We start from the raw sequence: 21,577 nt of genomic DNA, 5'->3' as shown, positions 1-21,577 counted from the left end.
TTATTTCAAAAGATGCACTGGAATCACTTAGTATCTCTCTGTATGGTCTTTACATACTGGCGACATCCTAAAGCCAAAAGAACTAACAAAACGAGAGTTACCAAACAAACGTTTTAATGTACTTCAAATAAATGAAAAGAAAATAATAATAATAACAATAATAATACACAGGGCCTTCCCTAATAGTGATGCGCGGGTCGACCCATTATCCGCGGCTTGACCCGCAGGTCGACCCATTAGCTGGACAGCTTCAGGTGAGTTTAGCGAAAAATATCACGGGTTCAGGCGGGTGGAGTCAAAAAGTGACAGACTAAGTTATAAACGATTTACAGAAACGTTGTGTGCAACAGGCTTGGCGTTACAGGCTCTCCGAATTGCGTGCAGTAGGCTAGGCTGTGATGACTCGTCCACCCTCTGTCTTCTCTCTCTCTCTCTCTCTCTCTCTCTCTCTCTCTCTCTCTCTCTGTCTTTCTCAAACACACATGCACACACCAGAGGGTGCAGGTCCTCTCATTCCCTGGCTGTCAACAATCTCATGACCGACCAATAAAGTGCCCCACATCTATCACACATCTCTCTGCACCCAGGCTATGATTCATAATGCATAAGGCCAGGCCATAATGTATAATTATAGCCTGGCCTAATTTCTTATCAGCAGCTGTATCATCAATTTGCGATTGCGGTTTTGGTCAATGCATGTGTTTCAGATAAGACAATGTGTTGATAATATGCTTCACCTACAAATTCTTCTCCTTAGGGGTATCCGTACCTCTTGTTTAAATTATACACTGCCAAAACTATTACTTTTCCTTTTTTTCTTTCTTTTTTTTTTTGGTCACAAAGAGGAGCCTGTCATGATATGCACTGTAAGAAAATGCTGTAAGAAAACAGCCACATACTGTTTCCCAATAACATACTGGTTCCCCTTAAAATGGTACTATACTGTAGGAAACAATGCATTCTGGGCAATATTTCTGGGCAGCTTGCCGTTTCCCAAAAAAAAATACTGCAATATACTGTGAATAGCGTTGCATTCTGGGGATGATGTTAGAATCAACTGCAGGGAGGCCCCCCCCCCCCCCCCCCCCCCCCCGTGAATACAGAACGCTACTGTATTTCTAGAGGAGACACACTGAACACGAAGTCAACTCTGGACTTTCTTTTCGAGGATTATCCATCTGAATCCTGCACTTTTTGAGCAAATCATACGATAATTTGAAATGCATTTGATCTAGCAGGCGATGTTTGCTTAATATCGTCACATTTGTTATGACAGTCGCAGTTCGTTTGTTGAGCAAACTCCGACTGATCAGTAATGTAACTAAGCTACACCCAAAAAAATCAACAAAGGCATGTGTTTTATTATCAAAATAAAAATATGTTTCAGTGTATTGTGTTTATGTTTGCTATATGATTCGTTCTTGTTTTCTTCAATGTAAAACAACAAAAATTCTGATGAAATAGATCGAGATATGTTGATTCAAGGTGGATAAGTTACTTTGTATCAATGGCGCACATATCGCTAGCTATTGCACATGCTGCATACTCCCAGGGTAGATGGGCGGGGCTTCCCAGCATGCCTTGGGGTGTTGGACTATTTTTTAGCCCCAGTTCATTATTGTTCAGTTTGTGTTTCCCCTTTTGTGACTAGTAGAAGTGTATGTGTATTGTTTATCATTTTAGTCTTTGTGTTGTGTTGATTAATACTTGCGGTAGTTGTAACGGCAACCTTGCACCATGAATGTAATTGTCTTTGTAAAGATTTATTGCCCTCATACCAGCATTTGTACAAATTCTAATAATTAACCATGCAGATTTGAGTAAGGGTAAATAACGTATTACTTGTTATTGAAACAGTATAACTGAGTTGATGTTAATGTAATGCAGAGTCATTGAGCTCTTTATTTCTGAGATACATCACTACGCTGTGTCAGTTATAGAGCCCTGTATGAAGAATGCCCCCCTCTTTTTTTGCTGCAGCTATGCATTGAAGCCATGCCAATTTGACCTGATTCGTTTAGGGTGGAAATGTGGACTATGGTTAAAATAATTTCTTCGTGGAGCTTGCAGCACTCTCATGCCGTCCTCTTCACTTGCCGCGATGTGACTGGAGAGTACAGCAGTAACATTAACTTTTTTATTATTATTTTCTAGGTAAGGCTGATTTTTCAGCGATACTCGCAGTAAGATGCGTTGTTCCCCCAAGTTCATTAAACAGTTGTTTTGTGTTATCACATTTGATGAATGAATGCGTAACTGCTGTGTTCTGTTATGGAAACCTGAAATTTCCAACTGTAATGGAAAAACCAGTTTGTTTGTCAATAAATTAAGTATTTTAGTTGGTGCTGCCTTTTTAAAATAAATGTTGGGTTACATAATTGATCTTATATTTTCTAAGTCTCTTCTTTTCCATAGAATGTTTTTATTGCTGCATTTTAATTAACTAATGCCGGGATCAAACTACTTGATGCTTTTGTCTTTCACGATGGCCACTATGTCAGGTTAAGCAATTATTGTGCCATAAAATCTCGCCTTGTCTTGGCCGTGAGACTGGCAACACTACAAGTATGACCCCAACCAATCGTCATATACTGCCTTTCAAGACCTTGAGCAAATTCACAAGTCGTCGGGGAGGACGACTGTCATTAGTCAATGTCAAGGAACGTCATAGGAGATGTAAGACTAGGCAGGAAAATACAAAAAATTTTGACATGCTAGACTTTTCGTGTCGTGTTTTGTCGTTGGGCGTCCCAGATGCCACATCGCTGCTCTTAGATTATGTGACCCCACAAATGGTAAAGACACCCGTTGGTCATTCCCGACATTCATCTTCGGTCCTGACAGTGGAAGTTTGTCTGCAACAACAAAGTTGTGTCAAAATCGGGCTGAATTTGTGTAGTCTGAACCCTGCATAACTCATTCAGTGTGTATATGATGTATAGAATGTCACATTACAATTGCTGATCAAGTTTACAGTAAAGGCAGTGCTTAATTCTAAGTAACTGGCTGTCATCAAACCTACCAGCAATATGCTCCATTTACAAAAATGACTACAAGATACTGTATTTGGGACAAGTAAAATTCCATTGTTAATGTAAAAAACAATATTTTACTGGCTACCCTGCTGCAAATAGTATACTGTAAATTCAATAAAATACAGCACTATACCATGTTTCAGTACATAGTGTAACACTGCTCACTTTGCTGTAGCCTAGGGTGGCTCATGCAAAACCTTGGTGTCTCCCTGAAAGTCTGTCCTTTTTGAAACGTGTGCTAAATGAGAAAACAGTATCTCTTATTCTATGACATGGATGCCATCACTATACAGGACAACGTTGGCGGTTAGCGGGTCGGATTCGGGTGGTTGATTAACGCATATTTTTGCGGGTTGGGTATTTCGGATTGGCTCTCATAACGGGTTGGGTGGGTGCGGGTGTTAAGAAACCTGCATCACTATTCCCTATCTTTTTATCGAACCTTAATCAAGAGAAAAGTGGTGTACTGTCTGGCTTACAGTTCCATGATATGAAAAAGACTGTACAATAACAACACCTAGTGAAATCTGAAAGCAGGTAAGACTGATTCATTTAATGAAAGAGAAAGAAAAACAAACAAACAAACAAACAGACCAAAGAAGCTTAATACCCCACACCATGACCATAACTATGCTTTCCCCCAGCCTAATATGGTATCTATGAATCAGTAAATGCCGATGTATGGAGAAAATGATATATTTGGTTTGACAGCCTTTTTGTTTTGTTTAAAAACAACCAGAAGATCAAATTAAGGCCTTATGCATGATGTTTACAGGAGAATATCCAGGATGGGCAAAGGAAACAGGTATTTCAATCCAAATGGCAATGCATACAGTATGTAAAAACTTTCCAGACAAAAATGGAATATTGACAGCTGATGATATTTGAGACATCTGGAGATCACAGGACCAACACCATTATTTGCTCAGTTCATATAAATGATTTTAATGGGAGCTCACACTTGCAGATTTTTAAAAACATTTTTAGATGCTGTTTTGTACAGGAGTCTAAGTTTCTGGGTTACCCTAGAATATCCCTCTTTGACATTTCCTGTGCCAGGCTACAGCTAAAGCTAATCATCTATTAAAGTTATAAATATCCAAAACTGTGAATGGATCTACACATGGGGATTTGTAAAAATACAAACAAATTGTGAAATGCTACCTGTGTATAACTATGGATAAGAGTAGCTTTTGAAAGAGAATGACTATTACACAGAACAAGATCTACAGCCCCACAAAATGCAATAATAGAGAAACAATATTTATTATGCCTTATTGCCTGTTGATAGCCATGGATTAAGAAGGATGAACAAACAAGTCAAAACCCATTCTCCCTCGTAAGACAAGCTGCCACGTTTGTTTGTAAACATCTTTTATTAGTCAGTCCAACTATCAAAAGGTGATACTGTGGTCTAAGCTCATTTATGTCCAATTTATTTTATCAGAAGAAGAAGATTTCTTGAACATGAGAAATAACTGGAGAATTAACGACATAATGACTTCAAGGTAATGAAAACTGCAAGAGGTAGAAAAACACACAGATGTTTATACAGGTAACAAGAGCTTGATATCATATTACGATCTAAATATTTCACAGCTGAAAAAGGAATAAACAGAGGTATTTGCATACTGTAGAACAAGCAGAACACAAACAGAAATCAGGACCAACATAAAGAGCGACACTCTTAGTCAGCTGGTTTACCTTCAGCATTGGCCGCGAGGCAGGAGAAAGGTTCAGGAGGCTTAGAGACCTGCAGTGTACACAGTGGGTACACATGCACTGGAGCCTTTAGATGATGGGCCAGTTAAGAGGGTTCACCTGTCAAATCCTAAACCTTTTGTTAGGGCCCATAAAGACTTTAAAGGAAAAGCATCCCTCAAATATCAACCTACAGAGTGTGAAAACTTCCAAAAATAAAAAATAAATAAAATTTGTATTCAAAAATATAAAAGTCAAAATGGTGTGACTGAGCTATTCAGCATCCTTAAGAAGTGGTTAGGAGCAAGTCAGTCCTACATCTTACTGGAGCAAAAGAGCAGTCTTGATTATCTGTGATTATCTGAATCTATAAACAAGGTGAAGATGTTCTTTACAGAAGTGGAAAACAATATTATTGGTCCAAACCTACACATGTATTGCAATGTGGACAACTCTGCAATTATGAAACCTCAAACTAGGTAACATTGTCATTAACCTTGATGCTTGTTCCATGTCCAGTTAGGTTTGTTGTAATGACAAAGTAAGAATAGCAGGAGGTCTCATTATTGTTCAGACCTTTTTGTCAGTCAGTAGCTGGGTTATGCAACAGGCTTTTGGGTGCACTGCTTGTTCAGTCACACATCTTTTAGTACCATAACAAATTAATGCACACACACATATACACACACACATACACACAGCTGCACACATACGCACACGCACACGCACACACACACACACACACACACACACACACACACACACACACACATGCACACACGTACAGACACTGGCAAGCTTATTAGGTTCAGTTGTCTAGTACAAGCACCAACCCATTATGGCTTCCACAGTGGGATGCTGTTTATGTGTGTAATGGCATTATGCAGTTACAGATACATGCGGATAACACATGATGCACAATGTGAAACCAGTTGTTCTTCACATGTATTTCGTTTGGTGGCCAGAGTGATCATAAGCACTGTTAAATGATGATGGGTTGACTAGTTTAAATCAGGTCATATCATTCAGTGAGGGGTAAGGTATATGTGTGTATGGCTGGAGTAGAACAGGTCATACCCAGAACAGGAAACAGGCACTGCAGATCATGGCAGAGAGAGACAACACTGGTCATTTATGTTTACATTCCATGTTTACTTTCAATGTGCCGGACTAATGGGTATCCATGAGCCAAGCTGTGTAATAGCTCTACAACCACAGCATATAACATCCTGTTCTGAACAACCCAAACGATGTGAACAGTGCCAAGGACCAACCCAGACACAGGTGTGCTGTGTGATGTTCAGTGGTCAGCCCCCTCTGCAGGCCATTGTGCAGAGGGAGCTCGAGGCAGAGAGAGAGCAGAGAGGGGCAGGGAGGGGGAGACTACAGGTCATGGCAGAGAGAGAGGAAAATGGGCGTTTATGTTTAGTTTCCATGTTTATTTTCAATGTAATGACTGATGGGTATCCATCCAGGAGCCAAGGTGTTGTGATTTCCCACTGGACAGCTACACCCACAGGACTATAATATCTTGTTTTGAAACACTCAAGGCAAACAGTACAGTACAAAATCATAACTGTGAGCCAACAGCAACAAGGGAGCTGGACAACCTGGGAGGCAGTGATCAACAGGGCAGTTGCATGGGCAGATATGTGGAGGCTGTCCCAAGCGAGGCTGACCTTCCTCATCAGGGCCATGTATGATACCCTTCCCAGTACCTGGAGTCTGCACTTCTTGTGGCTGGAAGCAAACAGGGCCAGTCCGGTAACATCACAGCAGCTGATCCAGTTTGTCAAGCAAGGTGCTGAGGCTCAGGGCAGCAGCACCAGGGAGAGGTCCCTCCTGTCAGTTGAGAACCGACCTCGACCACCAGTTGAAGTTCCCACAAGAGATCACCACAACCTCCCAATGACAAGTTATCATGCTCTGGTCCACCTCTACCAGGATGGTTATCATGGCTGATTTGACTGTCCCATAGGAAGAAGGAATCGATGCTGCCTTCGAGAAGAAAGAAGGATAAGTACACAGAGCTGGCAGCCGCTAACTCACAAGCAGGGTGGAGGGCATTCACCTATGCAGTGGAAGCTAGTCGCACATTGGCTACATTGGAACATCCACCCAGCGGTTCCTAAAGTCTCCTGGGATCACTGACTCCAAGCTGAGGAAGACTCTCAAAGATCTGGCGGAGGCAGCAGAACAAGGGGGTTTCTGGGTCTGGCTTCGAAGGTCAAGATGTGGGAAATCGAGGATCCCATGGCTGGCTGCAGGGCGTGGTCGGGAGACATCCCTGCTGTTGCTCCACCCCCTTGAGATGTTCGGGAATTAAAGGAGTGAAACATCAGTGAATGGTGGCTCCCGGCTGATGACCCTGCAGCCGGCGCAATGGCACCGTCGGAGGTGTGTCAGGCAGAGACGCCCAGCAAGTGGACCCACCTGTGCTAACATCCCCTTTTCTTTTATTGATGTCATATTGAGACTGTATTGATCTCATGTGAGTACATCATCAGTTAGTAATTAATTAATACTCATTTTATTACGTGAGGATGTTCTGAAATGGGATTGTAAGGAAATCATCAGTTTCATCCAAATGCCATGCAACTACCATCAGAAAAAGGGGAGAAAACAGCAGTGTATGTCCGTTGTCCAAGTTTACTTTTACAGTATGGATTCACTTGGTGTCCAACCATCAAAGATTAGTTCAGATCTTTTTTTTAAAGATATTATTTATGTTTGTTGCAGTATGGTTTTAGTATGAATCTCTGTGAAATGTGAGACCAGTTGTTGTTCACAGGTATTTCATTTGGTGGACAGAGTGTTCATAAATGCTGTTCAATGACAGTGGGTTGGCATGTGTACATCTGACAACATTCAGTGAGGGCTAAGATATTTGTGTAATGTATTTATGACCGGAGTAAAACAGGTCACACCCAAAGCCAGAAACAGGTGCCACAAGTCACGTCAGAGAGGAGACGATGTTTATGCTTGTCTTCAATGTTTATTTTCAGGGCGTCGGACTGATGGGCATCCAACTTTTTGACAGGTCTACAACCACGCAATGTAACATCCTGTTCTGCACAACCCAAAATACACATATGGTGCAGGGGACCAACCCAGACACAGGCGTGATGTGCGGTGCTCAGCGGTCGGCCCCATCTGCCCGCCGTCGTGGAGAGGGAGCCCGAGGTGGAAAGACGGGGAAAGGAAGGGGGAAAACTTTTCACCTTTTCCCACCATCTTCTCTGAAAGGGAGAGTAGGCATGAAACTTCCCGAAGCTTCTCTTAACAATGCTTGTGCAGGTTCATCTACAGAAGCATGATAAAACTTTTAACTTCTCTAGACAGTCAGTTTTTTTTTTCATTTTCTTCTCAGTGGTCCATCAGGGCACATGAGGAACCCCAGCAAGGTAGATCGAAAGACCTCACTCACTAAAGTATCCAATTGGTTGTAGCAGCAAGTGGTGTGTACAAAGGGCCTTGTGATGTTTGATTTGGATGATATGTTCTTTGAAACCTTGTTTTGTTTTTCGGGTTTTGTGATTTTTGGGGAAGTGATTTGGCAAGACTGCATCCATTACACCGCATATCACATTAAAGTTTGTTTTGGCTCCCTAACCCTAACCATGTGTAAAAATGTGACACCCAAAGGTGATGTGATAGCCACAGTGATAACGGTTGTGTAAACAAATAAAATAATGATATTCAGAGATTAGATACCTTACAGGTAATGGGTAGACACAACAATTAGGGAGAAGTGAGGATGAGGAGTTTAGAGACATGGGTGTCAGTGAGAGTGGAGAATGCAGAGAGTGTCATGCTACACGTGACAGAGGACTGAGAGTGTGAGGGTGGTGCTGAGAATTGACTGCTGATGGGAGCCGCCTTCACTTCAAATATATTGTTCGGAGAATGGATACATCATAGGTAATGGGTTGACACGACAACTGAAATGGTTCTTTGTGTTTACTTTCTCACTTTTTTTCCCCCCTTTCTGTTTGTGGCATCCATCCACCAAACCTTTGTTTAGACAGCTAAACCAAACACGACATAACATCCTGTTTTGCAAAACTCAAAGCAAACAGATAGCATTCTCCATAAAGCTTAACACAAATAGCATTCTCCATAAAGCTTAGCATGTATATTCACATCAGTGTGAAATGTTTTATTATTGATGTTATAATTACATAATTACATAATTATAATTACATTACATTGCATATTGTCTATCAGTTGGCAGCATTACTATAAATATTATTTTACTGATGTGTAAATACCACAGTGGGATGACATGCCTCATAAATTTATGTGGTGATTTATGAGTGTGTCGTGAGCAACTGGTATTGTGTGATGTCTTTATAAAGTTGCCTGTAAAAAGAAAAAAAGGGTTTTAAAAAGTCTTACACTCTCTTGTGAATTTAAGTGAATGAAATGAAGTGAACTCCACTTACAGATGCACAGGCAATCGTCTGTCACCACTGGAGGTTAGAGACCAGGAACTACTCATCAACACAAGGCAACACAAGCAATAATTTTCTGATGGACTCAACAAGAAAAAAAACAAACATTTCTTCTCTATTGGCAATAAGTTTTTAGGTTTCCTGTTACCCCACTTTTCAGACATGACATGACATTTCACAAATTTATTTATTTATTTATGTATTTATTTATTTATTTATTTTTTAACTGTTTCAGTGTTCAGTGTTTTCTCATATTGGGCTGTCGCTTTCATCATCTCTTGAGTGTATGTCACTGGTTTCACTTTTGATGAACATTCTGCTAGAACTTCTTCTATAGTCTGTCTTAATAATATTTTCCACCAGAAAGAGGAGGGAAAAAAATCAAAAGTCAATTTGTGCTGTAAACGCAGAGAAATCAGTGCTGAAAAGTATCATAGCATTACAGTCATTCTTGTGTTTCCTGTTGAGCATTAATATGAATGAATGAATGAATGAATGAATGAATGAAATCTTGTATCATCATCCCAATCTTACACACAGTACACAGTGGGACAAAACCCCGTCCTCAGCATTTGACCCACACACTAGAAGCAGTGTGTACACACACACACTAGAAACAATGTGTACACACTAGAAGCAGTGAGTAGTAGCAAAGAGCACACACATTAGGAGCAATGGGCAGCTGTAGTGTAGCACAGCACCTGGGAACCAACTCCAGTTCTTTTGCCAGTGCCTGGGAACCAACTCCAGTTCTTTTGCCAGTGCCTTGGTCAAGTGCACTGACAGGAATATTAACCCTAACATACATGTCTTTGACGGCAGGTGGAAACCGGAGTGGAGAGGAAACCCACGCAAACACGGGGAGAACACGCAAACACAGAAAGGACCAGGGATGGCGGGGATTCAGACCCATGACATTCTTGCTGTGAGGCAGCAGAGCTAACCACCGAGCCACCGTGTTGCCAACATGAACTGTTTTGTGAATTTACACAGCACAGTTATTAGTCTAAGAGACTGACATCAAAATACTGAAAACAAAACACTTTCAACGAAAAGCAGAGGAAAAGGGTTTTAGTGGGGGCACATATTTACAAAAACAAGGTGCAAGGTGACATGTATTTGGTTTCAGTAACCTTAAACTCTTCTGGGAAACCTACTTTCCCCCTTTCCTTTTATTGATATGGTATTGAGAGTGTATTGGTCCCCTGTGAGTACATCATCGATGAGTAATTAATGAAAACTCCTTTTATTACATCATGGTGTGCTGAAATGGGATGGCAAGAAAATCAGCAGTTTCATCCAAATGCCATACTACTAACAGCAGAAAAAGGGAAAAGTAGTTTATGTCTGCTGACCATGTTTACTATTACAATATGGATTCCCCTGGTATCCGACCATCAAAGATCAGTGTAGACTTTTTTTCAAAGATGCTATTTATGTTTCTTACAATCGGTAGAGGATCTGTATGGGGCCCTGGGCGAACCCCCCCCCCCCCCCCCCCCCCCCCCCATCCATTTTCCCATCAGCCTCTGGAAAAGGGAGTGTACGCATGTCCCTGGTACTAGCCCTTAACGAACCTTCTGCCCGTTTATTTATGTGCAAGCTTGTTATGACTCTGACTTTTACCTTCTGTAACTTTACTTTCTATGAACCATCCCCAGTGATTGTGGCTGTGCACACAGTCAAAATGAAGGAATAAAGAGAATGGATACCACATAGGCAACGGATAGACAGAATGATTAAAAAAAATCTTATTTGCAATAAGCTGGCTGAATGAGATAATCCATTCTCTGAGTTGCATATAATTAGGGTTTCTCAGAACTAGAGAACTAGGAAAAGGAGATATGGTTCTTCATGTTTACTCTCTTACTTTTTTTTTCAGTTTGTGGTATCCATGCACCAAATCTTTGTTTAGACATTTACCCACACCGGACATAATATCCTGTTTTGCAAAACTCAGAGTAAATAGCACAATACAAACAGCAGCCTCCACAAGCTTAGTATGAAAAATCACCCGTGGCCTAAAGGTTAGAGGAGTCGGCTTGTGACATATGTTGCCGGTTCAATTCCCAGGACAACATCTTGGGCAAGGCACTTAACCCCCAACTGGGCACAGATGTGCTGCCCACTGCTCCTGTACCTAGTGGTTGTGTGTGCTCACAACTGGTGTGTAAGGAGAGGTTAAATGTAGGGTGACATAAAACAGTTTTTCCAAGTACCTGAGATGAGTTGGAGCCAGGTATCCGCCTCAGTATCAGTCGTCACTTCTACTTATAAACCAGAAGCCAAAACTTATTTTCACAGGCAACCCAGTGTCTCAAGCTCTGTCACAGTCATTAAATAATCAATGTACTTTTTTGTCTTAAATATGGAGATATGAGTTTTCTCACTCAGCAGGAACAGATCAAATGAAATGTGTACTCAGAACAGAATGATTCAGCTATTTGTTATTGGCGTGTATTATTTATCTCCCATGACAAAACAGGCGCCTCCTTGTTTTGCATCAATATAAATAACAGAAATACAAATATAACTTGTTACTGTAATAACAAGTGCATTGGGAAGGAAAGCAGACATTCATAAAAAGCAGAACTTCCCAAACGTGGTGAGTTGTAATTGACTTTAACATAATATACATCTTTGTTAAACTTTATTTTACTATTATTGCCTTCATAATTGCACCATAGGCAGCAACACTTGTTTTGTTTTTTGTTTCTTGTTTTTTTACTTGTGTAGCTATCATATTCTGTGTAGTTTGTAAGCAGTACAACAGACTCACTTATTGTCAAACATGAAAGGACAGCACTAAACTCACAAAAATAAGTCGTATTTAGCATTTTACCACATTTGGACTTGTGACACTTAAAAAAACATATTTAATCTGTTGGTATCCTACATGCATTATAATTGCAAAACATGCACAACATTGCAATGCTGATGTCATTAATCGATCATGATTCATTGGTCAAGAGTGCACAGGAGTACTTCCATAAAAAACTATAATTGTCATTTGTTTCTAACTCAATAACTTGAAGTCTGCAGCTTATGACAGAGCTTGTCATGTGACAAAGAACACACCATAAGCTGTGAAAGCTGTCCAATTACATTTACTTCATAGTTGTAGAATTTATCAGAGAAACAGGAACATTTGATCTGTGAAAAGTCATATTGTTTGTATTGTTTATTTTGCCATTCAGGATTGCAGGAGATGTGCAGGGAGAGAGAGAGAGCAAGAGAGAGAGAGAGAGAGAGAGAGAGAGAGATGTGGGGTGGAATATGTGGAGAGTCTCATTTCTAATCTCACAGTTAGTGAAACAATGCTCCATACATTTCAATGTAAAAAAAAAGTCTTACCTCCATTTGCTGCAAAGAGAGAACTTTGATAATATTTTTAAACATTGTAACGGAAAGTATTTTATTGAGGCTAATAGCTAAATACCATTAGAATCATTAAGAATGTTCACCATTGGAAACACTGTCGGTCTTTGAGAATACTGATAGATGATTTGATAAAATAAAATAAAATAAACGCCTCTTGTTTTAAGAGTGACAGTCCATCTACCATCAGTGTATTCATTTTGCTTTCTCATAGCTTGGGACTGTAAAACTGTGCCTGGTAAGCTGAAGCAGATTGATGCTGGGATAGGCCAGGTGTTTGGAGTGAATGATGCCAATGATATCTACACGCTGTATGGCAACACGTGGACACAGTTACCAGGAAAGCTCAAGCATGTCACAGTAGGTCCTGCTGGAGTCTGGGGGACTGCACCCAATGACCAGATCTACAGACTCGTTGGAGGACAGTGGTCACTAGTAAAAGGTACAAGAAAAACATAAAAACAGAGAAACAGATGGATATATCTAGTAAACAAAACTTTTATTATGACCATATGCTTGCTTATGTGATTTTTTTTAAACAAACAAACAAAAACATAAAATGATTCTCCATCCTCCTGACATACTACCTTTCTCCATCACCTCTCATTCATTTTTCTAGGCATTTTAAAGCAGATTGATGCAGGAGGTGACCAGTTTGTGGCTGGAGTCAATAGGCATTACCACATTTTTTGCCTTGGAAAAAGTGGCACAGTCCCTATCAAAGGACCAGACAGCCGTGTGCCCTGGGTCCGTGTTCCAGGAGGACTGAATTACTACAGCTGTGGACCAATCAGCTGTTGGGGTGTGACCGGAGGAGACCAGATCTTCATCAGGAAGGTAATGATGATTCAGAAGCTTAACTCAATAGGCGTCTGGTAAAACCCGGTATGTTCGATGAATATTTTCATTTAGCCCAAAACAGAAGGAAAGGAATATGTTTTATACAATGATAAGAGTATGTCTGTGGTGAGTTGCTGAGATGTGACCAGTATTGAATTGAAAACAGAAATATCAGATGGTTAATAGAGAACAATGGTTTTGGAACACTTTGGGTTATTTGATATATACATACATACATATATACATACATACATACATATAGATATATATATACATATGACAGTTACATACTTTATGTTAGTTTATTTTGCAGAGGAGAATAGCAGAGACGTCATATGGAATGGATGAATCCATGGGGCCATGGGGTAGAAGGGGTTACTGTCAGATGAAATTATTATTGTCTTTTCTTTGTAACCTGATACGTCTGATAGAAGGTGACACCTACCTCATGTGCTGGCCCAGTGAATTGGGAGCATGTTGGGGGATCTCTATCCATGATTGAGGTATCAGCTGAAGGACATGTCTATGGTGTCAACTCTAATGGAAATGTCTATATCAGGTATAATTATGAATTAAAGGGTGTTTTGTTCTTGAGTGACTGGATCTTCAGATTATGTTGACCTTGTGTTGATCAAATATATGCTCATATCTTTGATATAATATTATCTCATCTGACTGCTCAGAACCTGTGAGGAGTCTAAGGCTCTCTCAGGCTCCCTCCTTATTTACTGTTTAAACATGACACAAAGATCATAAAGGCTTGTGTACTTTCAACATGTATTAATATATCTTCAATTTAAACACATTTTTCTTACAGAAATGGAGTTACGGACAGTAACCCAACTGGTACAGGCTGGACTGAAGTTGGCCTGTGTTTCAAGGCCAAACATGTGTCCTATGACCTGGGTCACCTGTGGGTCATTAAGAAAGATGGTTCCATTATGAAGTGTGTGTGAAATTCTTTGACACAATGAGGAAAGGATCAGAAATGGCCGTGAAGGTCTAATAGCAGAAAGAAATCTTTGCAACATCCTAAAAAGAAAAAAAATGTTATTGCTTTATTTTCCTCCCAGAAATGAGCTATGACCAGTGATTCATACCTCGTTTCATTTCTTACTGTCTTATGTCTGTCTCTTTCCATGGTTTTATGCTAATTAAAATTATTTTTCTGCATGACGTTCACTCATACATTATTTCCTCAAACAAGTTATTGGAGAAATAGTGAAAACCTAGAGTGGAAACTGTGCATGGATATGAACATTGTTATGAATTTAAATCAGAAATTATAAATTAAGGAAAAATAAACATAATATAAACTTGCATGAAGAGTGATTCTAATCACTGACACAAGATAAATAATGAAGCAATAAATATTTACTTTAAAAGTTTAGCGAAAGTTAAACATATCCAACTATATCAACTCAAATGCATCTTAAAGGTTATGAATGGTTCCACATATGGGACATTGCAAAAATACTACACAGAACTAGCTTTTGCACAGCCCACAAACATAATGTTGGAGGATCAAGGTTCATTATGTCTATTTACTTATGTGAAGCAAATGAGGATGAGGAAAATAAAGTAACAGGTATAGCGCCCCCTTGCTGTACTGGCACTACAGTGAGGGAGCTACCCTGAGTTCATTTTGTCAGACAATGTTCTATCATCTCATTTAATTATTTCTCTTCTTTTAATGTGTTGGATTCTCAAGCATATGTATTTTACTCACCATATAATGAACCACCCTGGTAAAGAGCTAGGTTAATATTGTAAAGCTTACATGTGAGTAAACATTCAAATGCAATAAAGCAGTTTTAAAGTTAAATGAACTATTTACTTATCTACAAATGTAGCGATACAAAACAGATTTTATTTCAGTGTTTCACCTGGTAGCTTTTAACCAAACCAAAAATCTGGCCTCTTCTGCCTTGTCTTAATCACAAAAGTGCTTAAATCAAAACGAAATACACTTCAAATTCAACATGCCGTCAAATACCAATAAATTAAATAACAGGCCTGTCAAGTCTCTATAAAACGAATTAGCCGGCAGAAATAGAATACCCCAATAATGCGCGTTGCAGGCCTGATGCGTAGCTGGAGTGCATTGTAGCCCAAAAAACTACAGCGGCTCTGTTACTCTACCGAGCAGAAAGAAAAGCTACAACTCACTCACAGGTTTCACGAAGTCCTCGAACATTCCAGAAGTGTTAACTCATTTAAGTTTTCTAACTTGGGCTAATCAGGATGGTGTGCTGGTAGAGCGTTAACTCTTCGTCGAAGAAATTGTTCAACAGCTCAACCACGAGAGCTACAATAACTTAGAAAGTTCACAGGTTGTGCACTTACCTTATTACCTCACTCAAAACAAAGCACAAATACGTGGGTAAAGTATTTACACTCGGAGCCGGCCCGACGCACAAGTGGACTAAGCTACTGCTTAGGGCTCCCTGGCCACCAGAAGGCCCCCATGAGGGCTAGAGATACCCACAAGGGGCTTTCTCAGAATGCAGTCTCGAGTCCATGTGCCAAGTCTGGTTTTAATACGTCAAGCTGTCGCTGAATTATGACCTCACATGCTGTTTGGCGACTTTGCTGTCGAATATGATTGCAGAGCAAGAAATGGCAACATGTCCAGACCTCAGGATCCAAAAAAGCATGATTTCAAATAATAATCATGACTTTAGACCAAACATGTGAAGAGTAATGAGCAAAAACATGTGTTTTTCCTATCATTAGCACCCCCGAGTGTTAAAATGTGGCAACATTTTCTGAATTCCCTTTGTCCTAAGTCACTACACCAAGGTTGGTGTTGATACATCAAAGCGTTATTGAAAAATGACCCCATGTCCGATTTGGCGGCTTTGCTGTCACAGACAAATGCTGGGACAGACAAATGCTTCTGAAAATCAAAAATCCATCTGATAACTTTTGTGAGGCTTGGTCTGAAGATCATCTGTGCCAGTTTTGGGGAAGATTAAACAAAATTTGCGACCTGTAGAAAATTTTTAAGCTTTTACATAAAATCCAATATGGCGGAAAATCCAATGTGGCGGAAACTGACAGCATGGGGTGTGTTGAACTCGGCTTGACCCAAGGAATTAAAGGGTAAATTGGGCATACAGTTCAAAAGTTACGTGTGTAAATGCACCTCCACCTTTGGCCCATTGGTGGCGCTAGAAAAAAACTTGAAACTTGGTGAAAAGAATGAGGGGACCGTCCCCAATGAGTGTGCCAAATTTCACAACTTTTTCCCATGTGGTTCTAGGGGCTGCCATAGACACCCTAGCCAGAAGAAGAAGAAGAAGATGATGATGATGGAGAAAAGGTAGAAACACAATGGGTGCCAACACAGCTTTGCTGCTTGGCCCCCAAAAAGGATCACTTGCAGTTTCTCATGTCTTTATTCATACCATTGAGTAGAAAGACTGAAACAACAGACCAAAATGGTCACGTCACAGACACTTCATTTGAAAAAGCTTGGCAAAAATTCGGCAATAAATGGCATTCGATATAGCCCTACTTAACCCTGTATCACTTCAAATATTAAAGTGCAAATGAACACCAGACCACTCTTGTGAGTTTGCTGCCTTTCCCGTGTTCTCGTCACTCCCCCTCCCACTATTGCATCAACTTCCTGCTCAGCCTATGACCTCACTTCCTCACTGACCTCACTCAGCCTTAACTCACTTCTGATTGGCTCATTAGAGACACATAACGTAAAATTACACATTTTAAATTCCTTTTTTTGTGTGCATAAATTGAAGTAATATTTGAACATTGCCATCATTATGAATTTAGTATTTAACAACCAAAATATATTTCACTCCATGTAAATAATACAATCCATAAATTTTAACCATGCAATTACATCCACTCTGCAAAATATGTTAGATCTACAAGATATCATCATGCTGAATGTTTTTAACCTTTTAATTCTATTTATACTGTTTATGAACTTTGTTTATGAAGGCATAAACTTAAAACATGACTTTATTTCCCATAGGCTACACAGGTAACAGAAATAAAGCTGACACACTCCGAAGTATTTTACCTTAAGTGCAGGTCTTTTCCATATCTATTTTTTCCCTACATTTCATAAAGATGGAATCAAAATCCCGTCTCCTACCAAAGGCACACTGTCAGTTCAATTTCAAAGCCACTTTGTCTAACAGGACAAAGTTTGACATACAGTGTCCAATCTCTCCTGTGCTAATAAGTACCAAATTAATTTCAATAATTAAAATAGCTGGAGCAGATTAAGACATTTCTACTGTTTTTCAAATTAAGTAGAGAGCAAACACCAGTGTTCTGTCAATGCAACAAGTAAATGAGTCTTTTGTCAACAAATACAATACAATAACGGGTCTACTCTTTTGTTTGCCAGAGCAAACACCATGACTCAGTTAAGAGTAACGTGATATAACAGAATAAACGTAGGCATTTAATCCCAGCCCAAGTAACGGCACAAACCCAATCGTAATTTGTTTCTGGAATAAAATCCTACAGAGGGTATGAGCCGTGATTTTGAATATCTATCATTGTAACTGCAGCATCAAAAGGTATTTCAGTCACAGATGTCATTAAACAAATGATAAACTATTCTTGTTATGTCCACTACCTGATGCACCACTAGTGACGAAAACTGCAAATGGTCAAAACCACCATCGTCAACGATACCTGGAAAGTTAAGTGTGTTTACAGGTGAAAAAAAAAAAGCTTTACAGCAAAAACAGGAAAAAATCTATCTGACTGGATAAAGCACCATACCTTGTAGAGTTCTGGATGTGAGTCTGTGAGGTTTTGTTTTTTGAGGTTTGATCTTTTGTGAGTTTGAGGACACAGCCCCTCTTATATACACATTTGATCCTAACTTAGCATGTCATGGTCAACGATAAAAACAAACACTTCCTGTGATAACAGGAAATGACAGCAGCCTGAAGATCATGAGCCAACCATTTGCCACTTATCTGTCGGTTTAATCTTTTAAGGAAGCTTTACCAGGAACTCATAAGAACAAGACAGATCAACTGCCACAAGTGAGTAGTGGTTCTTTAGGCCTCATGCATAGTAGAATTCAGATGAACTAGTCTTACCCCCCCCCCACCCCCACCCCCCGGAAGCCTCAACTACATCCCCTGGGAATCAAGCCTTTGTCCTCAGCCATTTGCAAAATGCTAATATCAGCAGTATCTGAGCAAGCACCAGTTCATGGAAAGGCTTAAAGGGTCCTGCTGGTGTGTATAAGATGGGTTAAATGCAGAGGTTAAATTCACTGCTCACAGTGTGTGTGTGCGATCACGGAGGTTCTATTCTACTTTGAATGACTAAAGAGGACCAGAATGTTGGGAGACCTTAAAAATTAGAGATACTTTTATGGATGTTGCCCACAAATTCAGAAATTTGGGAGAAGCTAGAACAATAAATAGAAACTTTAAACAGAGTTCTTAGCATCCAGTTGTCTGTGATTCTGAAAAACAAACACTTCTCCTGTGACCATGAAGGCAAACTGAGTGTGTTTGTGTGATCTGTGCATCAAAATCTGTATGATTTAATAGAACAATTTCCATGCTGAATGGCTCTACAGAATACAGAGTGCTTACAAGCTATGAATACAGACTATAGCATTTATGAGTTGTATTTTTAATACACATACACACACACACACACACAAACACACACACAGTATTAAATAAGACAAAAGATCAGAGTAAAGTAATATTCAAAGTTCAGTGTTTATTTTGCTGTCCCATCAGAATTTCATGTGCAGAGGACTTTTCTTATTAAGCATTTCTACAGACACCTGGACCTGAGACCCCCAGTGAGCAAAAGCCTAAGGCAACAGTGGCAAGGAAAAACTCCCTCAGATTATGAGGAAGAAACCTTGAGAGGAACCCGACTCAAAGGGGAAGACCATCCTCTTCTGGCACAAAACAGGTTGTCTGATTTGACAGAGGGACCTTTTTCATCCACGACTGGGGACACCCCACGAGGCAACAGGAGAGGCCACTGGAGCCTGAAGAATCAGCAGACACCCTGTGAAAAGAGAGAAAAAGAGTCAGGATCATATCAGTTTAATGAACTTTCAGTCATTAACCAACAATATGAAAGAGCAGTGTGTGTACTTCACCTGCATGAATCTTTGTTGTAGCATGAGTGTCTACTCCTTCAGTTGATAAAACAAAACATAGGACGTGGTCCTCCTCTTTTTAAGAGCGAGCTCCCTCGTTGTCGTGGAGACGCTCTTATCGCTGACTGATAACCAGCGTGAATCTTTCTGGCTGGTGCAGTCAGCTACATAGTGCCCTGTGGAGAGGAATTCAGTTTGAAGGGGTTTTGTTAATAGTCATATTTAAAAACAACGTTAATCGTTTCGTAAAATTCATAAGTCATGAGAAAATAATTTGCTTATATCACTAGTTCTAATAGTTCTACCTCTGCCCACAACCATTATGACTGTAGACGAAGAGTGTGAGTCTGTTTGGTGGATGTGACTGAAGTAGTGGTGTGTACGTGAATATTTCCATATGAGGATATTAATACACAGAACAGTCTCCAGTGTTTGTTTATGGATGTTCTGGGGTGTGAGTTGTGTGTTGTGTGTCAGTGATCTTACCAGAGTTCATCGTGGAGCCGATGTGACTGAGTACACTGACTAGAGTGTACCTGCCGCTCCTCTCAACCTACAAACCACAGACAACACACACACACACACACACACACACACACACACACAAAACCAAAGGACAGAAACCAGAAACGAAACACACGTTATCTGATATGTGATATCCTCTCTTGTCCTCTCTCTTCATCTTCGTTCAGTTTCTCTCTCCTACACACACTTTCTCTGTCTCTGTTCCCCACTCTCTCTCTCTCTCTCTCCGTATATCTCTTTCTCTCACTCTCTCTTTCTCTTCTATCACACGTTACATCATCCTGCTTCTCTCTGTTTTCTATCTTATCTTTCCCTCACCATGTTGTCCCTGTCTGATGCTCTCTCCTCTGCTTTGTCCTCTGCTTTTATGAAGGAAAAGAAAAAATGAGCTCTTAAGCACTGCTCTGAGTTTGATGTTTTCTGTCTATGATAATCTGTATCTACAGTACATGTCTGTGATTCTGCTTTTGATTTATAATGTCTCTCTTGCTTGAATTAGTTCTGTCTGTCTCTTACGATTTTGGTAACATACCTGTGCAGATCATGTCCTGCTGACAGCCCATGACCCCTGACCCCGGCCTCACAGTGGTGACACGGCTGTAACACAACATCATACAAATGAGTTTATTCAGTATTATTACACATCATATAAATGGGTTTATTCAGTATTATTACACATCATATACATGAGTTTATTTATTATGTATGCATTGACCTCGGGAGTAACTAAACAAACTTAGCAATGGGAGCATATGGTGACACAATGTGCGTGTGTGTGTGTGTGTGTGTGTGTGTGTGTGTGTGTGTTTTCTCACCCCTGATGTGGTACATTGAGGCGCAGCTCAGGGAGGAGGTTAATCTTGTCCTTCTGCTTGACCGGCCTGAAGGACGGAGTGAATCTGTATCTTTTAATGTGGAGCACAAGGACCCTATAGAGAGAGAAACACAGATCCATTACCACCAAAATCAAAATCATATTAACTTTCAACAATACTGTTAAAACATAACCGAAGTACACAAATGTGTATATTAAAGTTAAAATCAACATAGTTCAACAAGTCAAGTACTTTTAAGAATGAGGTAGACAATGTTCCAGTGAAAGTCAAAAGACTCAGTGACAAGGTTTAAAGTCAGTCACTAACAATGAATCATTTAGTTGAATAGCGACACATTCAGTTTGCATAGAACTCTTAATGGTGATTAAAATCTTGCTGTGCATTAACTCACCTGGGCAGTGTGTGAAACTTGTAGCTCCACGTGGAGGACTGCCCATTACAGGTCTCACACCTGCACTCCACTTCTGAGCCCTACAGAGCACACACAAAACAGGCCTGAGTTAAGACTACACTCAACATCTCAACCCAAGAGTTTACATAGATTTTATGTCATTAAGTATTTCATTAAGTATGACTTTAGACTAGTAATGTTTTATACAGGCTGCTGTACAGAGAGAAAAAGACTCTGACCTTCAGGTACTGGTTCAGGCTGTCGATGACTGAGCCCCTTGGAACCAGGTC

At 40.1% G+C, this 21,577-nt stretch overlaps 1 protein-coding gene across 1 annotated transcript; it reads left to right on the top strand.

Moving 5' to 3' along the window:
* Positions 1-7,118: 7,118 nt before the first annotated feature.
* Positions 7,119-14,364, top strand: LOC115816461 (fish-egg lectin-like). Its single transcript, XM_030779414.1, has 5 exons — positions 7,119-7,155; positions 12,759-13,010; positions 13,188-13,405; positions 13,840-13,967; positions 14,226-14,364. The coding sequence occupies exons 1-5, from the start codon at positions 7,119-7,121 to the stop codon at positions 14,362-14,364; spliced, it is 774 nt and encodes a 257-aa protein (XP_030635274.1).
* Positions 14,365-21,577: the final 7,213 nt, after the last annotated feature.

Source organism: Chanos chanos, chromosome 7 (genome assembly GCF_902362185.1).
Source record: "Chanos chanos chromosome 7, fChaCha1.1, whole genome shotgun sequence".
In the NCBI taxonomy this organism is placed as follows: domain Eukaryota; kingdom Metazoa; phylum Chordata; class Actinopteri; order Gonorynchiformes; family Chanidae; genus Chanos; species Chanos chanos.
Note: the sequence above shows the minus strand (reverse complement) of the source record. Positions and strands in the feature narration are given on the sequence as shown.